This window comes from Bufo bufo, chromosome 2, assembly GCF_905171765.1.
Source record: "Bufo bufo chromosome 2, aBufBuf1.1, whole genome shotgun sequence".
Classification (NCBI taxonomy): Eukaryota; Metazoa; Chordata; class Amphibia; order Anura; family Bufonidae; genus Bufo; species Bufo bufo.
This window is the reverse complement of record NC_053390.1, coordinates 556,470,636-556,490,128: the sequence shown is the minus strand read 5'-3', so window position 1 is coordinate 556,490,128 and position 19,493 is coordinate 556,470,636. Positions and strand designations below refer to the sequence as shown.

Sequence of the window (19,493 nt, the reverse complement as noted above, 5' to 3'; positions counted from 1 at the left end):
ACGTAACAATTTGGGTTACTTTTCTGTAGACTTAGGTCTACAGTAAAGGTGGATTTAGATGAACCAATAATTGTCCAGATTATCGCGAACAACCATTCCTGCAAATGCTAAATGTACCTTCAGTCACGTGATGAATCCCCTCGTACTGTGAAGGAGATCACCGCATGTACAATACAGAGATCTCCTTCACTGAATGAGCAGCCAGCTATCTAAATGGTATGAAACTCTGAGTTAAAGGGCTTGTCCAAGTTATTTTTATTGATGACCTATCCTCAAGTTAGGTCATCAATATCAGTTTGGTGGGGGTATACACTACACACTTCTATAGGAGCGATCCGTCCCATTGAAATGAATTACACCTGCTTACTGCTGCGGATGCAACGGCGAGCAGGTAAACAATGAACAGGAGGCGGTGTTGTGTCACGGCGCGCGCCTTCTCTTCAAACAGCTGATCAGGGGGGGGGGGGGGGGCGGATATCTGAGGATAGGTCATCAGTATGAACAGCCCGGACAACCTCTTGAAAGTAGACCTCATGGGGCCACAAGAACACCCAGAAAGTCTAAAAGGTTAGAGGGGTTTTCTGAGATGGATAAATTATGCTGTTTAGCTAATGAGGGTCCTGTCATGTGCTGGAAATGGATATGTTTGATGGCTTCTCTCCGACTCCCCCCATACATGCCGGACCCCACTGTGAGCGGAGGAAGCTGCTGCTGGACTCCTCTACCAGGAGAACAACATTCAGTGCTTCCTGATCCTTTTCTTCCCTGCAGTTTCAGGAACTCCCCATACAGTCTCACCAACATTTATGGGAACCTGTCGCCATGAAAATGCAACGTAACCTTCCAGATTGATATATAGGTTTATGGGAGAAGATTATTATTATTTTTTTTTTTTTATAAGGCTGCTTTCACACATCAGTGTTTGGTCAGTGATTGTGAGCCAAAACCAGCAGTGGATCCTACACAGAGATAAAGATCTGCACCTGCTCTGTGTTTAGAGCCGCACCTGATGGAAATCACTGAGGTGTGAAAAGTGGCCTTAGGCCGCGTTCCCCCTTTAGTGAATCATGGTTGGGACTTTAATGTTCACGTAGCATTGATCTTTCCACCGACTGTGGGTCAGTGGACAAACAACGGAGACAGAAAACAGACAAAAGGAGACTACGCAGACCCTTTAGGTACATGTTCACAGACGAAACACTGACTTGTGACTGATGTCGACACTGGAATGTGAACAAGGCCTTAGGCTGCTTTCACGCAGTCATTGTTTGATCAGTGATCCATTGGTTTATTGTGAGCTGTATATAGGACTCTGTACAGGAACCTCTGTGGAAGAATAGTGCGCTGTTCAGACCAGTCACATGTCCGTATCCGTTTTGCTGTCTGCAAATTTCGCAGCCACAAAATCTGTGTGCTGTCCTTGTGCATCTGGCACTGCGTGCGGGCTCCATTGTAACGATGCCTAGCCTTGTCCGTCTTTTTAGTGGGGCTGTGGAACAGATGTATGCATGTGGACAGTCTGCTCTTCACTGCAGCCTAAGCTGCTGGGACCTCAGTATGTTTGTGGCTTAAAGGGCTTTTCCAGCATTGTGCACTTTTTTACATTTCAAGTCCACCCTGCTATAAATTGTTGAAAAAACAACCCATGCTTCCCACTGCTCTGGGGTCAGCAGACCCTGTTGGGCCTTGTGGCTGGAGTGTCGGGTCAGGCAGTGTGGAACATGCCCCTGGCACATACCGCTTGGACCCTGTCCTGCTCCTACAGACTGGACATGCTTGTGAGCAGGATGGCTAATTATTTACTACTTGTATCTGCTTCTCATTGCCCTTCTAGTGTGTAAAGTGGGTTTACAGCACTGTGGGCAGAGACTGGCACACACCAGCCTTGTACGGCAGCCACTGCTGGTTCTATAATGTGCTGACCGCATTCATAGTTAATGGGATTCAAATTATGGGGGTGTATGAAAAAGCAGTTTTCTGGTGTACAGAGGTTAACGTTTTTTGCTCAAGCAGCATCATTTTGTGCAAAATCTTGTAAGTTGTGCGCTGATCTCACCAGTTCTGAAAAATGATTTAGGGTTTTGTTAGTAAAGAATTGCCTTAGGCCTCATGCACACGACCGTTGTTTGGGTCCGCATCTGACCTGCCGTTTTGGCAGGTCGGATGCGGACCCATTCAATTCAATGGGGCCGCAAAAGATGCGGGCAGCACTCCGTGTGCTGTCCGCATCCGTGGCTCTGTTCCGCGGCCCCGCTAAAAAAATATAACATGTCCTATTCTTGTCCGCGATTTGCGGACAAGAATAGGCATTTATATTGCCGGCACCTGTTCCGTTCCGCAAATTGCGGAAGGCAACACGGGCGGCTTCCGTTTTTTGCATACCGCAAAATACGGCACAGCTGTCTGCATGAGGCCTTAGGCTACTTTTACACTAGCGTTTTTACTGGATCCGGCAGGGCTCAGCAAAAACACTTCCGTTACTGATAATACAACCATCTGCATCCGTTATGTACAGATCCGGTTGTATTATCTGTAACATATTTTTAAAATGGCCAAAACGGATCAGTTTTGAAGTCCATTGAAAGTCAATGGGAGGGGGGGCAGATCCGTTTTCTATTGTGGCAGAGAAAACTGATCCGTCTCTATTGACTATCATTGGTTTTGCTCCTCATCCCAGGACAGAGAGAAAACCGTAGCATGCTGCGGTTTTCTCTCCGGTCTGAGAACGGAACAGAATGCATCTTGGAGCATTCCGACAATGAATGGGGACAAAACTGAAGCGTTTTTTTTCGGTATTGAGCCCCTACGCCGGATCTAAATACCGGAAGACTAAAACGCTAGTGTGAAAGTAGCCTTATTGGGAGGATATTTGCGTCTCCTCTCTTGTACGCACTGGTTCTAGGATCTGTACGGTTGACATGTGCGGAGGGGGGAGAGGAAGATGATGTAGTGTTTTTTATTGGGATCTGCTTTATATACGCTGCATTCTCTGGGTTTAGAGGTCCTTTAGCTTACCAGTGACGTAGAAGTCATCAGCGTGCATCTGGGACATGAGTTTTGCATAATTTGTTTTCATTTAGTTAAAAAAAAATATATAGCAACAAAAAAATAAAACCACCAGAGCCTCTGCTTAAAGTCACGCTATGGTCTGAGGCTTCATTCACACGTCCATGGAACACGGTCCGTGAAATAACGTGCTTAGTGCATGCCGCTGCTGTATAGATCTGTACGAGTGTATTACTGTACTGCTGCGGCACTAAGCAGGATGCCTGTCCGGTATCTCACGGACATCTGAGGTGATGTGGAATAGTTTAAGGTTACCTGGTGCCTTCCTATGTGCCCCCTCTGTGCGGTTACAGGATGACTGCTGGTAGTCTGAGGCATTGATGACCATCCGTTGTGTTCCTCTGTAAGGTCCTGTTGGTTTTGGGTTGCTGTTGCTCCTTGACTTCTGCAGCTTCTGCCAGAACCAATGCTGAGTAGATGCTGTAGGACAACATGGAGGATGAGTACAGCACATAAGTCGTCAGTGTTTATTCATCCGGCAGTACCGACAGGTACTCTAATGAGCTTGTTTCCATTATTCCCCATCACATATTGGAGAGTTGCTATAGGTCTACTTTTTCAATGTTTTTTTATCCATTTTTTTTATCTACTGTGATTTGTTCTTGTACTTTATACAGGTGGAGTCTTTCATTTTGGACCAAGATGATTTGGAGAACCCTATGCTGGAGACCGCATCCAAGCTCCTTCTGTCCGGCACAGCCGATGGAACAGATTTAAGAACAGTAGATCCTGAGACGCAGGCTAGATTAGAGGCCCTCTTGGAAGCTGCAGGTATGGTCAGCAGGAAGGTCTACAATTATAAACTGCTCAATGCTTTGTACTTTGAGTACACAGGAATTTGTGTACAATTTTTGAGATTTCAGACTGGTGTTACTAGTGTGATTGTAGAGGGCAGTATTCTCTAATACCTTGTCAGCGCTGTGCAAGTGTCTGTAGGAATTGGCATTCTTAATTTCCCATTCACACAGACTTGCTGCATTGATATTTGTCGCTGCAGCAGAAATGATTTATTAGACTTCAGGTCGGCACGTGTTTTTTTTTTTTTTTTCTTCTTTTTCTTTCTGCACATAAAGGGGGTGTTCTGCTACTGAATATTTTATTTTTCTGTTAGATCTTTCACATTTTCAGGTTGTCATTGAAAATGATGTTTCTGTCTTTAAATATGGCTGTCACATGCCTGTTATGGAGCCCCCTGCAGTTGTTTTGTTTCTGCTTCAGAACGTCCACCTGTTGTGTCAAGTGCTGAGAAGAAGCTGCTTCTAGTACACTGATTCTTATTGGTTGGCCAGCACAATAGCAGCAATCGCTCGGCTGCCTGTGTATAAGAGGTGGCTTTAAAGGGGTTGTCTCATAATGGTCAGTGGGGGCATATCGCTAGGATATGCCCCTATTGTCTTATAGGTGTGGGTCCCACCACTGGGACCCACACCTATATCAAGGACTGAGCCCCGCAAGTGAAGGGGGGGCGCATGCGCAGCCGCCCTCCATTCATTTTCTATGGGGCCGGCGAAAATAGCTGAGTGCGTGCACGGTACGCTCCCATTTACTTCTATGGGGAGCCAGCTTGGTGGTGGCTAGACCGGAGTCCTCCAGCCTTGCGGGGCTCCATTCCCGATATAGTTGGGACCCGCACCTTTAAGACAATGGGAGCATATGCTAGCGATATGCCCCCATTGGCTATGATGAGACAACCCCTTTAAAGCTGCTGAGCGTTTGTGACCAACGGTACTGACATGACGTAGACCTTCTGAGCTGAAGCCAGAAGAACTCCAAGGTTCACCATACCAAGCATTTAATAGCATTATATGTAGGCACAGGAGGGCTTCTTTTATCCTGAATAAACGTGTATGTTCTGTGCAGTCTGAGAAATGCAATATTCAGTCATAGGGCCACCCCTTTGAGCCAGATCCAGTATTTTTATCTTGTAAAATACCTAATGCAGCTGTTGCTAGATTCTGCTACTCCTCAGTTAGTTCACACACAGCCGGATAGTTTCATCTTTCAAGCTCTATTTTAGGTTTGTTATGGCCTCCTCTCTCCATGTCAATGGACATAGTAGTATCTAGTCATCCTTACGTTTTCTATGTGTGGTGCGGCTTCATTTTGATGTTTCATGGTTTAACCTTTTACCTTCTGATAAAGCAGGGGGAATCCAAGGATGGCTAATGCTCCTTGGCTACCTGCGCACGTTGCTTATTTGTATGCAGAAAATTCACCTAAAATCTGTACTAAAACTGCATAAAAAGACCCATGAACCCCCACTAACAATTGCCACGCTGCAGATTTCAGAGTCCACATAGAAAATATTTGCAAAGCAGAACTGGCTTGTGGTACTTTCACACTAGCGTTATTCTTTTCCGGTATTGAAATCCGGTAAAGGGTCTCAATACAGGAAAAAAACACATCAGTTTTGTCCTAATGCATTCTGAATGGAAAGCAATCCGTTCAGTATGCATCAGGATGTCTTCCGTTCCGTTCCTTGTACGGTATTTTTTCCGGACAAAATCCCGGAACATTACCGCACTTGCCGGATCCGGCATTAATTTCCATAGAGATGTATTAATGCCGGATCCGGTACCAAGTGTTCCAGAAATTGCCGCGTCGCCGGATCTGGTTTTTTGGTCTGCGCATGTGCCGGGATATAGGAGGAGCTAGTTTCACTTTTGATCTTTTTATAAAAATCTAAATACCAGATCCGTTATTCCGGATGAGACGGATCCGGCATATCACCGTTGCCAGAACTGCCTGCCGGATTCTAACAACGCTAGTGTGAAAGTACCCTAAGTGGTTCATAGCAACCAATCAGATTCCAGCTTTCATTTTCCAAAGGAACTGTGAAAAATGAAAGCTGGAATCTGATTGGTTGCTATGGACAACTAAGCAAGTTCTACTTTACACCAGTTTGATAAGCGACCCCATTTCTTCTGCATCGGGTGGAGTTACCCATTCAGGTCTTCTGAACCTTCATATTTGTGATTATAGAGAGGTCGGCCATTATTGCCTTTTATGGACTGTGCTCCTCCGAGGCTTCAGAAACTCACTCTCTGATCTTAGTTTTCTTGTCGTTTTTCAGGAGTTATTTGGACACAATCTAATGTTTTATATGTGGAAATATTCTGTAAACCTTGGAGTAACTTTGTAAAGCTACCTTGTGCTGATCTTTGCCTGTATTCTGTCGTATTCCTTTCTCACCCAATCCACCTGGATGTAATTTTGGAAAGCAGTCTTCAAACCATTCATCGGACAGTATTCTGAAAAGAAAAAACTGTCAAATTGTGTGTTTGCTGCAGTTTAAAAAAAATAAAAATAAAAATGCTCCATTGTTAAAATCACACGCAAAACATGCAATTTGACCACATTGTGTGAACACATCCTAATGCCTCATTAACACATCAGTGTTCGGTCAGTGATTGCCATCAGTGATTTTGAGCCACAACCAGGTGAGGGTCCAAACGCTGAAAAGGCGCAGATCTTTCCCTTGGGCCTCATGCACACGACCGTTGTGTGTTTTTGCGGAATGGCACGGACAGCCATTGCTATAACTGCCTATTTTTGTCCGCAAAACGGACAAGAATAGGACAGTTATATATATTTTTTTTGCGGACGGCAAACGTAGTGCTGTCCGCATCTTTTGCAGTCCCATTGAAGTGAATGGGTCCGTATGCAAGCCGCAAAAACTGCGTCTCAGATGCGGACCAAAACAACGTTCACGTGCATGAGGCTTTATACCTGATCTCTGTGTAGCCTCCATTCCTAATTTTAGCTCCCAATTAGTACTCATGCACACAAATGTATTTATTTTTTTTCCCCCCAATGTCCGTTCCGTTTTCTTTGCAGCCCGTATGCGGAACCATTAACTTTTATGGCGCTGCAAAAAAACAAACAAAAAAAAAACGGAAATTACTGTGTTCATGTCCTATTACTGTTTACATTACAAGGATAGGACTGTTGTACTAGGGGCGGGGCCTTCCGTTCCGCTAAATGTTGAATGCACGTGGCTGGTATCTGTGTTTTGTGAATCCGCAATTTGCAGACCGCAAAACGGCTAACAGTCGTGTGCATGGGGCCCTTAATAGAAATCACTGACCAAGAATCTGACGTGTGAATAGGCTGGGTTTCATCATTGCAGCCATGGGGCTGTAGTGTTCGGCTACATGGCAACATGTGTACCGTGACTTCTTGTCGTAGAAAAGCCGCACAGCTTTTTTTTGTACTGATAGTCAATTGTGACACACAAAAAAAAAAGTCTAGCTTGGATGGATATTATGTGCCTCATGTTGTGCCACCATTGACTATCATTACACAAAATGTTGTGCAACATTCCTGCGACATAAATGTTGTGCTACACGTGTCACTGTGTAGCTGGACCCGTACCGTGGCTTGCCACAGTTTTGCTGGAAGCACCTTTTGTGTTTCACCTGTACAAGACAATTTGCAGTAAACTGCTGTAGTTTTGCTTTGTGTTTTGTTGGCTGGGCGGCTTCAGTGTGGAAACCCAGCCTTATAGGCGCTCAGTCGAGCTGTTGGGAGTGTCTGACAACAAGTCGTCAATACGTATGAATGCAGACTGCAACTCCAAATCAACACAAGATAACGAATGCATTTACAAAGTTACTCAATGTTTTTTGCAGATTTATATCTAGTGTAAATTGGTGTTCAAATCTAGACATGCCCTTAAGTCAGATTTAGCTTGAGATGTTTGGAACACCATCCATTGTTTTTTCCCGGGAATATACCTTTTCCATCACTAGCCGGGCTTTGTGTGCCAAGCAGGCGTCTCTGCAGCATGGCAGACGTATTACTGGCCAGTAAGCTTTCAGCTCAGCTGTACGGTAGTTTTGCATGACTGAACTAACAGTAGGCTTTTCCCTATTTTTATTTGGTTTCTTACATTTACCTACTAACTGGCTTGGCGACTTGTGCTAACAAGGAATTGGTAAATTATCCACTGCTGATGGTAAAGCGTTCGCAGATCCTGAAGTGCTTCGCAGATTGACGTCCTCGGTCAGCTGTGCGTTGGATGAAGCTGCTGCTGCACTTACAAGAATGAGAGCTGAGAGCACCTCAAATGCAGGGCAGACGGACAAGTAAGTTTATGTATTATCTGATACTAATAGTTGTACAGACCTTATGACCACATGCAGGCAAGTGTATTTTATGTGGCTTTTCCATGCTGATTTGCATGTGGATTTTGCTGCATTTCAGCCTTGAATCCACAGCAAACTCTGCATGTCTCGTGTGGATTTACCCCAGATTACACTGTGGATTTCAAAATCTGCACCGCAGATCAATTCACACACAAAACTTCCTCACCATTTAAATTTGATTTTGAAAATCAACCTAGTTAGTAAGATTTCATCTCCTAAAGGAAGCCCCGCAAAGTGGTGGCTGGAGGACTGCCACCACCAAGCGCTCAATAGACCTCGCATGACCGGCAACCTCTCCCATTCACTTCTATGGGCCCGACGGAAGTAGCCTAGCCAGCGCTTGTCTATTTTCAGCGGCCCCATAAAAATGAATGGAGGGTGGCTGCACAAACATGTTCTCGTTACCGATGGGACCCACACCTATTGGACAATGGGGGCATATACTAGCGATATACCCCCATTGTCTGAGATGAGACAACCCATTTAGGGTGCGGATGTGCCACACAAAAGTCAGCACTGCAGTCATGCTTGTAATACATGACGTCTGGATGTAACTTAAAGGGCTTCTGTCACCCCACAAAACTTTTTTTTTTTTTTTTTGGATAGTTACATTCCTTATAGCGCGATATAGGAGAATATAATCTTATCACTTACTTTCATGCGGCCGTTTCTTTAGAAAACAAAGTTTTATAATATGTAAATCTGGTCTCTACCAGCAAGTAGGGCGTCTACTTGCTGGTAGCCGCAGCAGAAAACCGCCCCCTCGCCGTGTTGATTGACTGGGCCAGCCGTGATCTCCTCCTCTGGCCGGCCCTGTCAGTAATTCAAAAATCGCGCGCCTCTGTTCATTCTGCGCAGGCGCTCTGAGATGAGGAGGCTCGTCTCCTCAGAACTCCCTCAGTGCGCCTGCGCCGATGACGTCTTCTCTTTCGGTGATGTCATCGGCGCAGGCGCACTGAGGGAGTTCGGAGGAGACGAGCCTCCTCATCTCAGAGCGCCTGCGCCGAATCAACAGAGGCGCGTGATTTTTGAAATACTGACAGGGCCGGCCGGAGGAGGAGATCACGGCTGGCCCTGTCAATCAACACGGCGAGGGGGCGGTTTTCTGCTGCGGCTACCAGCAAGTAGACGCCCTACTTGCTGGTAGAGACCGCATTTACATATTATAAAACTTCGTTTTCTAAAGAAACGGCCGCATGAAAGTAAGTAATACCATTTAATTCTCCTATATCGCGCTATAAGGAATGTAACTATCCAAAAAAAAAAAAAAAAGTTTTGTGGGGTGACAGAAGCCCTTTAAGGGTTAGTTCATACACATTTTGCCATGGATTTCACCCTGGAAATTGCAAAGGGTGAATTCTGCAGTGAAAATTCTATAAAGGACAAGAGGCAGGTTCTGCCCGCTATTTTACAATGGAAAAATAAAGCGCAGACAAGTGTTGTATTGTGCTATTTTTCAGATTTTGGTGCATATCTGCCATGTCTGAATCTGGCATAAAGGAGCACACCAAGCAAAACGAATGCATCACTACGTTATGGCTAGGGAACACCCTGAAAGGTGGCGCCTGGTACTGGTATTCAAAGAATGCAAAAGATAGAATCCTCTGTCATACCCCTCCTTTCTCCCATCATGCACTAGGCATTACTGTGTTGTATCAGTTTTTTGTCCAGAGTGTTCCTTTACATTTTGAAATCTCAGAAGAACCTTCATTTTCAATGGGTCTTTGTTAAAAGGGTTTTCTGGTCCAGATTGGTGGGCATCCGACCCCCAGCAACCTTTCCGATCAGCTGTAAACGATACACTAGAAGCACCAAGGGTCTGTGTGGTGGCTATACTGGCGTACTGCAGCTCGGCTCCCATTCGAGTGATTCTGAGCTGGTGCTGAAACCTACCCAGCAGATGGAGCCTTCCATCCGCTGAATAGTTTCCGACACCTGCCAAAAAATAGGCAGTCGGCTTGTTTTCTAGCCCTTATCTCTGCACTCATTTAAACTGATTTCTTATTGAACTTGATACGAATTCAGCTTAAAGGGGTTATCTAAGACAAAAAAAATTCTTTTTATTTTTTTGGTACTGTTTGTGGGGTACGTATGACTTTTTTTAATAATTGTTTTGAGAGAGGAAAAAAGTGATTGGTGAATTGCATTTTTTTTTTTTCTTCCCCCTACTTGGCGTTCACTCAAATATATTTTTGGATTTTAATAGTGTGGGCATTTTGAATTGCAGCAATACCTGCTACGTTAAATTTATTTAGTTTATTTTTACATGTAAACTAGGGAAAGGTGATTTTAATTATGTTTGAAATTTTTTAAAACCTTTTTCTTCACTTTTTTTTTAAAATTCATTATTGATCTTTATTTTTAAAGTCCCATTAGAGGACTTGAACATTCGATCCTCTGATAGCTTCTCCCATAGAATGCAATAATTGGTACACTCTCCCCGCTGCAGGAGACTGTTTGTTTGTTTTTTTTTGTTTTTTTTATTCACTTAGGGGACTTGAACCTACAATCATTTCATCACTTGTAGTAGTCCTGTATTAGTGCATAGTCATTCTGATATTTGTTTTATTTTTTTATTTTATTTTTATTTTTTGCGGGGTGTCAGACAAACGACAGAGCGAGCTGTCTAACCGCTCAGGTGTTGTGGTCACTATTGACTGTGGCATCTGAGGGGGTTAAACTGCCAGGATCTGAGTTCTCTGATCCTGCCAGTGAGAACCAGGTGACTACTGTATAATACATCAGGCACCCACATGGGCGCAGCTCGTGAGCCCTTACCATCACCATAGCATACTTCTAAGGCAGTGAGCTTAACTACAAGCAAGTCACTGAGTGTTCACTGGTTAAGTAGTAAAACATAATAAGTATATAAATTAGTAAAAGCAAGACTGACAGTCATGGCGTAATTGCGTTTTTTTTTTTCCAGTTTGATTCCCACAAAAGCTTACCAGCTTCTCAATACAAGATATGGTGAATTAAATTGTCCTTTAAAAATATAACTTAACTTATCCTTTAAAAAAGTTATGGCTCTCAAAATGTGGGAAGGAAAAAATAAAATTGCAAAATAAATAGTGGCCCAGTCCTTAAAGGGGTTGTCCACCCATTGGGACATTAACTGTGGGCAGCCGTGTGTATGTACTCCTCTGTTTCCAAGTCCGATCAGTGATCTGCCGCTCCGACTCCTGAACTTCCAAAACGGAAGGCAATGACAAGTCCCCAAGCGGCACATCACTGCTAGGTGACATTTTGGAGTGTAAGTAATATAACAGCATTGCCATTTAATGCTTCTCTTGCTCTGACAGCCGCAGTTTAGCAGAAGCTTGCTCTGAAGGAGATGTTAATGCTGTGAGGAAATTGCTAATTGAAGGCCGCAGTGTTAATGAGCACACAGAGGAAGGGGAGTCCCTCCTTTGCCTTGCCTGTTCCGCTGGATATTATGAACTTGCACAGGTTAGACTCTTTTTACATATATTTTCCTCCTTTTATAATTTTGTATATTTCTTGTATGCTTTTCAGAGAGGCGGTGTTTGTAGAACGGACAGCACCCAGACTGCTCACTGACCCAGTAACTTGAATTAGCATAATCACATTTATTCTTTTCACCAGTGATCCGTTCATAGAAAATCACAACATGTTCTTTCCTTGTCCGATTTTCCCTGCAGGACTTAAATGAATGGTTCTGCGGGGAAAAATGGGCTTCACATGGCATCCATCTGTGTGCAGTCCATTTAAAAATGTGTCCGAATTTCTGGCCAGAACACACAATTTTGTGATTTGTCCTCTGAAACCGTCCTTAATCAGGATTGTAGTTACAACCAAAGCTTCATCTAAGAAATCTTGACTTAATGATGAATAGTCATTTTTCTGTTCACTTTCAAAAGTGCATGAAACTGGGAAACCAAAAATGAGTGACTTCTAGTTTTGGAAAGCTATTGCAGCGATCCTTCCCATTATTGTTAAAAATGCTGTAAACCTGCTGTACTCCTTTTTCTTCTCTTTTTAAAGGTTCTTTTGGCTATGCATGCTAATGTAGAAGATCGGGGTATAAAAGGAGACATTACGCCTTTAATGGCTGCTGCTAATGGGGGACATGTGGAAATTGTGAAGCTGCTCCTAGCTCATGATGCTGATGTGAATTCCCAGTCATCCACAGGTTTGCTTTACTTGTGATAATACGTTGCTTAGTATTCTTCTTCTTCTTGCTGCTTTCTTGTAATTTTCAATGTTCTTCCTGAACCAGGAAACACAGCACTTACCTATGCATGTGCCGGCGGCTATGTAGATGTTGTAAAGGTGCTGCTGGAATCGGGTGCTAGCATTGAGGACCACAATGAAAATGGTCACACTCCTCTCATGGAGGCAGGGAGTGCTGGGCATGTGGAAGTGGCCAGAGTCCTTCTGGAGAATGGAGCTGGAATTAATACTCATTCCAATGAATTTAAAGAGAGTGCACTTACTTTAGCATGCTATAAAGGTAGGTTATTATTGCAGTGTTTAGAAATCCGTTGCCATACGAATGCCCCTGAATTGGCTTATTGTCCTGATATTCATGTATTGTGACTTGCACGTTGATTGAATTAATTGTGTTTTTTTTTTTTGTCTTCCCCCCCCAAATTGTGGCTTGGGCCATATATCGATTGTTGGACTGTATTAATTTATGAAATATACATAATGGGTGTGTGTCTTATGTCTTGTGTGTCATCTTTCTTGTAGGACACTTGGAAATGGTGAGATTTTTATTGGAGGCTGGGGCTGACCAAGAGCATAAAACAGATGAGATGCACACTGCCTTAATGGAAGCTTGCATGGTAATCAGACCTTTAGATAGCAGTCACATTCTGCAGCGTAGCCTCGCTGGTGATTTCTGGGATAGGATTCTGCATACATTAATAATCGTCTTCTATGTCACATACAGGATGGCCATGTAGAGGTGGCTCGACTGCTGCTAGATAGTGGAGCTCAGGTGAATATGCCAGCAGATTCGTTTGAGTCTCCACTAACGCTGGCGGCTTGTGGTGGCCACGTGGAGCTGGCAGCGTTACTTATAGAGCGAGGTGCCAATCTAGAGGAGGTAAATGATGAAGGCTATACACCTCTCATGGAAGCTGCACGGGAAGGACATGAAGAAATGGTGGCATTATTACTCGGGCAGGGTAAGCGTCCTTTTATATGCCTTTGTTTCAGAATGAGTTTGAGTAGTCATATTTCTGCATTTGAATATCGTAAATTACAAAGGATATGCAAACACCCCTTGGCAATGTGGTCTTCTCCCCTGTAACATTTTTCTCTTGCATAGTGTTAATTAGTGACTACGTTAGGCTAATTTCACATATACAGCACCAGTTCTGGTAGAGAGCACCTTGCTGGACCTCCATATCCGCTACTGCTGGATGCAACTGGTCACAATCTAGCAAAAGTGCGGAGAATTAGACAGACTGCTGCGGTTTGGGTCCGACCGGCAGTCTCTGCTGGAACTGGTGGCTGGTTAACCCTGCCGCAGACGTGAAAGTTGATGTGTGGAGATAAAATATAATGGGAAGATTTGTACTACTTCTGTGTTTTTAAATCCACTCCTGGTTTTGGCTTACAAGTACTGATAAATACTGATCAAATACTCAACATGTGAAAGTGGCATTGTAGACATATTACCAGAGCAGTTTGCCCTCATAAAAGTTTGGAAAAAATGTGACTTGTTTTGAATGTGTTTTCCTTATGTCCATGCCAAGCATTGTGGTACAGTGAAAAATGCCATACTTCCAAATTATAGTGTTTGCGTGGTGCTTTGTCTTGATTGATGTTATTAAAGAAACAACTCTATGAAGTTTTCAAAGTACTGCTTAACCCCGTAGTGACCACCCATACGTGTTTTTACCGCGGTGATTAAGGGGCCTTAGGCTGACCCGTCGCTTTTTTTTTTACGGCTCATGTGAGAGCCGCGGACCTGCTTTAACAGCCCAGACTAGCCGGGGTGTCGATTTGGGCTGTTTAACACTTTACATGCCGCGGGCAATGGCGCCCGCCGCATGTAAAGTGCTGACAGAGGGAGTAGACGCCTTCTGTCTCCCATCGACAACCTGCAAATGCGATCGCCGGGGTTCCAATGTGTGTGAAGGCTGCCTGGGGTCTGATGCAGGCCCCAGACCATTCTTCAGTAATTTCCAGCAGTCTGTGCCTCTCTGGTCAATGTCAGAATAGCATTGCCATTAAAATGCAATGCACTATAGGGATAGTGCATTGCATTTTAAAAGCAATCAAAAAGCTGTCTGTTATAATCCCCTTGTGGGACTATTAAGTGGTAAAAAAAAACTAAAACTAATTTATTAAAAAAAAATAAACGCTTTTTTTTTCCAATTGAAAAAATGCTTTTCAATGAAAAAAAATTGCAAAAAAAAAAATCTTCCCCATATGTTTGGTATTGCCACGTCCTTAATGACCCGGACTACATAAATATCATGTAAACTATCCCCTATGGTGAACGCCGTAAGAAAGAAAAGGCAGAATTGCTAATTTAATTTTAGTTGCCACCAAAAAAACAAAACAAGCGATCAAAAAGCACTGTTTACTCCAAAATGATACCAATGAAAAATACAAGTCGTCCCGCAAAAATCAAGCCCTCACACGAGTTGTGGGTCTTGGAAAGCGGCAATGCAAAAACATTTTTTCTTTTAAAAAGAAAAGGGGGTTTTATTGCAAAAAAAAGTAGTAAAATGTAAAAAAAATTATATATATATATATATATATATATATATATATATATATATATATATATATATATATATATATATATATATATATATATATTTGCTATCACTGTAATCGTACTGACCCAGAGAATAAAGATATGTTATTTATACCGAAAAATTAACTCTGTAAACTTAATAACGTAAAAACGCAGTGGCAGTATTTCTGTTTTTCCCATCTCCCTCCCAGAACGAGTTAATAAAAGTTAATCAGAAAGTTGTGTACTCCAAAATGGCGCTGTTAAAAACTACAACTTGTCCCGGGAAAAAAAAAAAAGCCCTCAGAAAGCTATATAGATGGGGGGAAAAAAGTTATAGCTCTTGAAACAAGACGATGAAAAAAGGAAGAAAAACGCTTGGTCAGTAAGGCCCAAAACAGGCTGGTCACTAAGGGGTTAAGACCGTGGTTTGGGTACACATCTGAGGTTTCTTTTTTTTTTTTCCCCCTGCCTCTCTGATCTGATGCTGACCCATTCACTTCAGTGGGTCCACAAAAGAGCCGCATCCATATGTCTGTTCTGCAGCCCTGCAAAAAATAAAATAGAATGTGTCCTTTTCTTGTCCATATCACGGACATGGCTCGGACTGCTCTATTTAGGGATCAGTGTTTTGTGGATTGCAAAATGGACACTGTCGTTTCAATGAGGCCTTAATGGAACACAAGAACACCCCTACCTCTCGGGAAACCCCCCCCCCAAAAAAAAACATTCAAATGATAAGAGTTCTGAATGTGAGGTTTTCAAAGATATAGCATACATACATTGTGAATAAAACCTACCTGCTAGCTGGTATCACTTGATATACCCTGTACTAAACTAAACATTGTAAAATAACATGCGGAACATGCCTTTGGTTCAATCAATGTTCTCTTCTATAGGAGCAAACATCAATGCTCAGACTGAAGAGACTCAAGAAACTGCCCTAACTCTGGCCTGTTGTGGAGGCTTTCTAGAAGTGGCAGACTTCCTCATTAAAGCGGGTGCCGATATTGAGCTTGGGTGTTCTACGCCTTTGATGGAAGCTGCACAAGAAGGTCACCTAGAGCTGGTCAAATACCTGCTTGCTGCTGGTATGTACTCGCTACGTTTTTGCATTGCCTATTGAGAGCTGTTGTGTTTGCTTTGGTGACGGTAGGCAGCATTTACAACAATGTCCTGACATTCTAAAATGATTTTGCATTTGGTTCTGTAGGAGCGAATGTACACGCAACAACTGCAACGGGTGATACAGCTCTAACGTATGCTTGTGAAAATGGGCATACTGATGTGGCAGATGTGCTGCTTCAGGCTGGTGCAGATTTGGTAAGCTTTTGCAGTTTATTCTTTTGCCTGTATTAAATAAGAAAAGTTCCGATATCCAGACATGTATGGTTTTTTATGTTTCAGGAACATGAATCTGAAGGAGGTCGGACCCCGCTGATGAAGGCTGCAAGAGCTGGTCATGTCTGTACTGTCCAGTTTCTCATTAGCAAAGGTACTTTTGCATAGTGAACAAGTCCGCATGCTATGGCGTCAAATAACCTTTGACCACATCCACCATGAATTGATCATGGTTTGGTTTTTGCGTTACCCCAGAGCTGTTTCTTAGGCACCTTCTTATAGGAATAGATCCTTGAAAATGTGAATGTTCAGGAGAGCGGTTTGTAGCGTGATTAGATCCTCTACCCTAATAAGGGTATGTCCACATGGCAGATTTAAAGTTTGTACACAGATTAGCCATATTTCAATTAAGCTAATCTCTGTGTGGCTAAATGCCACACTTTCCGTCTCACAAATTGCCAGCTTTTTCCCTCCATGACTTGCATGTGAGATAGCATGGCTTCCCATTGAAAACCATGGGAGATGGTATATGTATCAACATACGCTCAAGCTGGAATCGCACATGCAGCTTTTGGTGCAATTGATGAAGTTCAAAAGGAATGGGAATTAAAAAAGGATTTATGTGTCTCCTTGCACCAAAAACTGCATTTCTAGTTCCAGATTTTTGCAAACATGGACTGTTGATTAGTGTTAATTAGAGGGTGGGGTTCCTCTTTGGGACCTCACAAGTCTCTAGAAGGCGGGTGGTACCGGTTACCCACGATCACACGGAAAAGGAGTTTGGGTTAGGGGGACAGAAATCCCCCATTTCAGCATTTGGTGCAGGTTCTAAATATTAATCAGCTGTCCAGTAGATCTGTATTATAGCCCATTAAAATGAGTTGTTCTTTCTCAGACTTGGCAACAGGGAGAGAAGCATTCAGATGACGGAAAAGCATTGTATTTAGTTAATTAAGAAGAAAAAAAAGGAACGGGTTGTTTAACTTTCCCTGTGATAGTCCTTTGTACAGTAAATCTTCAGCAGTTGTGTAGCTATAAGAAAATGGGTAATAGATTAGAGTATTAGATGTCAGGTTGTGTATGGTTAGCCTCGCTATAACTATACTTTTTGTTTTAGGCGCCAATGTGAATCGCACAACGTTGAATAATGACCATACTGTCCTGTCTCTTGCGTGTGCTGGAGGACATCTAGCAGTGGTTGAGTTGCTTTTAGCTCATGGGGCTGATCCAACGCACAGGTTAAAGGTAAAATGGTTCTAACATTTGGTCCCAAAAGACGACTTTTTTATTTTGTAATGAGTCAACATGCATTTGTAGGGATTTATGGCAAGAGATCTTCTGACGTTATCTGTTTGCATAATGAACTACATGCACTAGTGTATAAACCTCCATTTTTAAAACCTTGCTGAAAATACAAGTGGGAGTGTCTTAAAGGGGGTTGTCCCCTAAATAAATATTTTATAATTAAATCCATCCCATTCTAAACATTTTTGTATTTACACACCTTTAAAAAGGTTTAAAGGAAACCTGTCACCAGGATTTTGTGCATAGAGCTGGGGACATGGGCTGCTAGATGGCCGCTAGCACATCTGCAATACCCAGTCCCCACAGCTCTCTGCTCTTTTATTGTGTTAAAAAACCTTTTTGATCAATATGCAAATGACCTGATATGAGTCCTGTGTCCAAAGATGAGTCAAGCGGAAAGGAGCCCAGCACCGCCCCGCGTCCTCCAAATCTCCTCCTTGCTGGCTGACGTCACAGAGCTGGAGCGCCGAAATCTCGTGATGCGCGAGCTAGCGCATGCGCAGTGTCGGCATCATGTTCATTCCCTGTGCTGGCATCAGCACAAGGAACGAACTACGCATGCGCTAGCTCGCGCATCGCGAGATTTCGGCGCTCCAGCTCTGTGACGTCAGCCAGCAAGGAGGAGATTCGGAGGACGCGGGGCGGTGCTGGGCTCTTTTCCGCTTGACTCATCTCTGGACACAGGACTCGTATCAGGTCATTTGCATATTGATCAAAAAGGTTTTTTAACACAATAAAAGAGCAGAGAGCTGTGGGGACTGGGTATTGCAGATGTGCTAGCGGCCATCTAGCAGCCCATGTCCTCAGCTCTATGCACAAAATCCTGGTGACAGGTTCCCTTTAAATCCCCAGACATCTCTTGAATAACGTTGGTATAGCGCCACCTGCTGTTTCTATTGAACAGCCCTACCATGTCCACCTCGGTAAATGTGTAGAGGCTGGACACACGTTCAGTCTTGGCTTTCTGTCTGCTCCTGCAGATGTGCACGTGATCCTTGGTGTGGTGAGCTGTCTGCTTCTGAAGCTACAGTGTCTTCTCCGCTTCTGAGAGGGATCTCTCTGCATACCTAGAGGAGCAGAGAGAAGCAAGACTGAGCACTTGTGTCCACCTCCACACGTTTACTGAGGTGGACACAGAAAACCTGCTACATAAAAACAGCAGGTGGCACTCTGCTGTCATTTATTTCTGCATATCTGGAGAGAACCGTTTTTTAAATAAATGTAAATGCAAACATTGTCGTACTTATGGGCTAGATTTAATTATATATACTATTCCTTAGGGGAAAACCACTTTAATGTTCAATACTTTTCTATTAGATTTATATTAGGCTGTATTCACACTGGCATTCATTATCACCATGAGAGCAAGTCTTTGAGAATCTCTCCTGTCTTTGGCATATGGCACGCAGGACACTCTACCATGGGTGATAACTTTTCTGTTCAACTCTGCATATAAAGTTTATTATTTTCTGTGTGAGTTGCGTTACTTTTTGTTTTTACTCACACATTCACTTAGAAATGCGTTTCCTTAATGCAGAAATTTATGGTACAGTTTTTCATGCATCTGAATGGAGTCTGTAAAACCCATCCATCCATTCTGTAGAAGCACTCCCTTGCAAATATATGGAACAGACGCAAGCATTTCTGAATATGGGGTGAGATTTATCAAGCCTGTCATACCCGAACACATTTTATTTTGCTACTTATAATCCCTATACTGCAATATATCAATAGATGATGTTATTAATCATTTTCGTTCAGTAGATAATTAAAAAAAATGGACTTTTATCATATGCAAATTACCTGTCTACCAGCAAGTAGGGCAGCTACTTGCTGGTAGCAGCCACATCCTCCTCTCATAAACACGCCCCCTCCTCATGTTGATTGACAGGGCCAGCGAACGTGCTCGCTCTCTG

At 43.2% G+C, this 19,493-nt stretch overlaps 1 protein-coding gene across 6 annotated transcripts in view; it reads left to right on the top strand.

Annotated features, from left to right (window-relative positions):
- The window catches only part of ANKRD17 (ankyrin repeat domain 17), a 147,888-nt gene that overhangs the window by 58,088 nt on the left and 70,307 nt on the right, over window positions 1-19,493 (top strand). For 4 of the 6 annotated variants that reach the window (XM_040418135.1, XM_040418130.1, XM_040418129.1 and 1 more), the window contains 11 exons: window positions 3,684-3,837; window positions 7,997-8,153; window positions 11,516-11,663; window positions 12,219-12,366; window positions 12,454-12,687; window positions 12,927-13,021; window positions 13,129-13,366; window positions 15,831-16,022; window positions 16,145-16,254; window positions 16,339-16,426; window positions 17,390-17,517. In XM_040418135.1, the coding sequence (XP_040274069.1) occupies window positions 3,684-3,837; window positions 7,997-8,153; window positions 11,516-11,663; window positions 12,219-12,366; window positions 12,454-12,687; window positions 12,927-13,021; window positions 13,129-13,366; window positions 15,831-16,022; window positions 16,145-16,254; window positions 16,339-16,426; window positions 17,390-17,517 (1,692 nt within the window). The remainder of the gene's footprint in view (window positions 1-3,683; window positions 3,838-7,996; window positions 8,154-11,515; window positions 11,664-12,218; window positions 12,367-12,453; window positions 12,688-12,926; window positions 13,022-13,128; window positions 13,367-15,830; window positions 16,023-16,144; window positions 16,255-16,338; window positions 16,427-17,389; window positions 17,518-19,493) is intronic. The other 2 variants (XM_040418131.1, XM_040418134.1) reach the window with 1 other exon arrangement.